This window comes from Lucilia cuprina, chromosome 6 (assembly GCF_022045245.1).
Source record: "Lucilia cuprina isolate Lc7/37 chromosome 6, ASM2204524v1, whole genome shotgun sequence".
Lineage (NCBI taxonomy): Eukaryota > Metazoa > Arthropoda > Insecta > Diptera > Calliphoridae > Lucilia > Lucilia cuprina.
In genome coordinates, this window is record NC_060954.1 from 4,684,541 (window position 1) to 4,686,040 (window position 1,500).

At 29.5% G+C, this 1,500-nt stretch overlaps 1 protein-coding gene across 1 annotated transcript; it reads right to left on the reverse strand.

Annotated features, from left to right (window-relative positions):
* Nucleotides 1-93: 93 nt before the first annotated feature.
* LOC111689509 lies at nucleotides 94-1,231 on the reverse strand. Its single transcript, XM_023451977.2, has 3 exons — nucleotides 1,152-1,231; nucleotides 262-1,094; nucleotides 94-192 (listed from the first exon to the last, which is right to left on the reverse strand). Exons 1-3 carry the CDS (start codon nucleotides 1,174-1,176, stop codon nucleotides 94-96), a joined length of 957 nt encoding a protein of 318 aa, XP_023307745.2. The 5' UTR covers nucleotides 1,177-1,231.
* Between the last annotated feature and the right edge of the window lie 269 nt (nucleotides 1,232-1,500).

The window sequence follows — 1,500 nt, forward strand, 5'->3', positions numbered from 1 at the left end:
CAGTAGTAATCGAACCTGCACATGAGCAACATCATATGTACGGCAAATCTCTCGCGCATTATTAAAATATTTATTTTTGTAATAGGTATTTTATTATATTGCGACAGTAGCTGATGATAAGATTTTCATAACTTTTATAGGAACTCCGTCTGGTTGATAACACATATCATTAAACATTTGACGCATACCCAACTATCAAAAAAAAATTAAATAAATAAATAAATAAAATTTAAATTCAGAATTACATAATTTATAACTTACAAATTTTAATGTTGCCTTAAGCGGCACTTGTGCTTTCAATTCGATTTTTGGCAATATTAAAATAAGTTTAGTCGGCTTTAAATAGGTTTTAATAACGCTGAAAGGAAATTTTTTTAATTTTTTTTCAACTTCTATTATACCTTTTTCAGATTTAAAGGGATATACAATATACAATAAGGTGTCTACATCACTGGTTAGCACTTCAATAACTGAAGCTTTTAGAGGGCCAATGATGCCAAGGCGCAATATTGCAATTTGCTGTAACGATGTCATTGTTCTTCCATTCCCATTAATATCAACGAAACGTAATGCTTCACCTATGGTAACTTCATAAAGAAATTTATTGTGAAAAGTGGCATACGAAAACAGATATATTTCTGGTTTTTCGTTAGCTACTGCTACCTGTATAGCTTTATAGCAAATATGATAACTTTTCCATTGATCCATAATTTCACCTACCGTCATATTACTACCTATTAATTCTTCTCCATTTATACGTATTGATACATGATTTGTTATAGAAATTAACGAATTGTTGTCCATTTTGTGATATATATCCGTATAAGTTTCTCTTATTTTTTCAATAGGTTCGTGTATCAATTCCAAAGCTTCACCTATTTCTAAAGCACTGAGTGCGTTAGCATTATAGCGTAGTAAAATTAATAGAGCAGCTAAAGGCAAGGGCGACAGTGCACGATTTCTTTCTTCATTACGATTGCTTAATTTAAAAAATAAATTATTGCTGAAGTCTTTAACACCATACATTACATTCGCATTCAGCAAGGGGAAAGTCAAGAAGAAAACTGCAATTATGCATCGGAAATGGATAAATTCTATAAAAGAATAGTAAAAAAATAAACTGGCAAAATCTTTTTAATAAGGTGGAATACCATTGTTCTTATATTTTGTTTGCATTTTTAACAAGACTGTTTCACTTCTCAAATATGATATTAACTTTATCTAACTGAAACAGTTAATTAAATGATTTCTAAATATATGTTAAAAATACAACTTGTGAAAACTGGACAGCGTATCAATAGTGTTACTAATTATTACTAAATATGTATGTATATATTATTTAACATGTTGTGTCAGCTTTAAATAAATATAATTTTAAACAAACCAGAACTGACTGAACAAGAACTGAACAAAAACTGAACTAGAACTGAACTAGAACTGAACTAGAACTGAACTAGAACTGAACTAGAACTGAACTAGAACTGAACTAGAACTGAACTA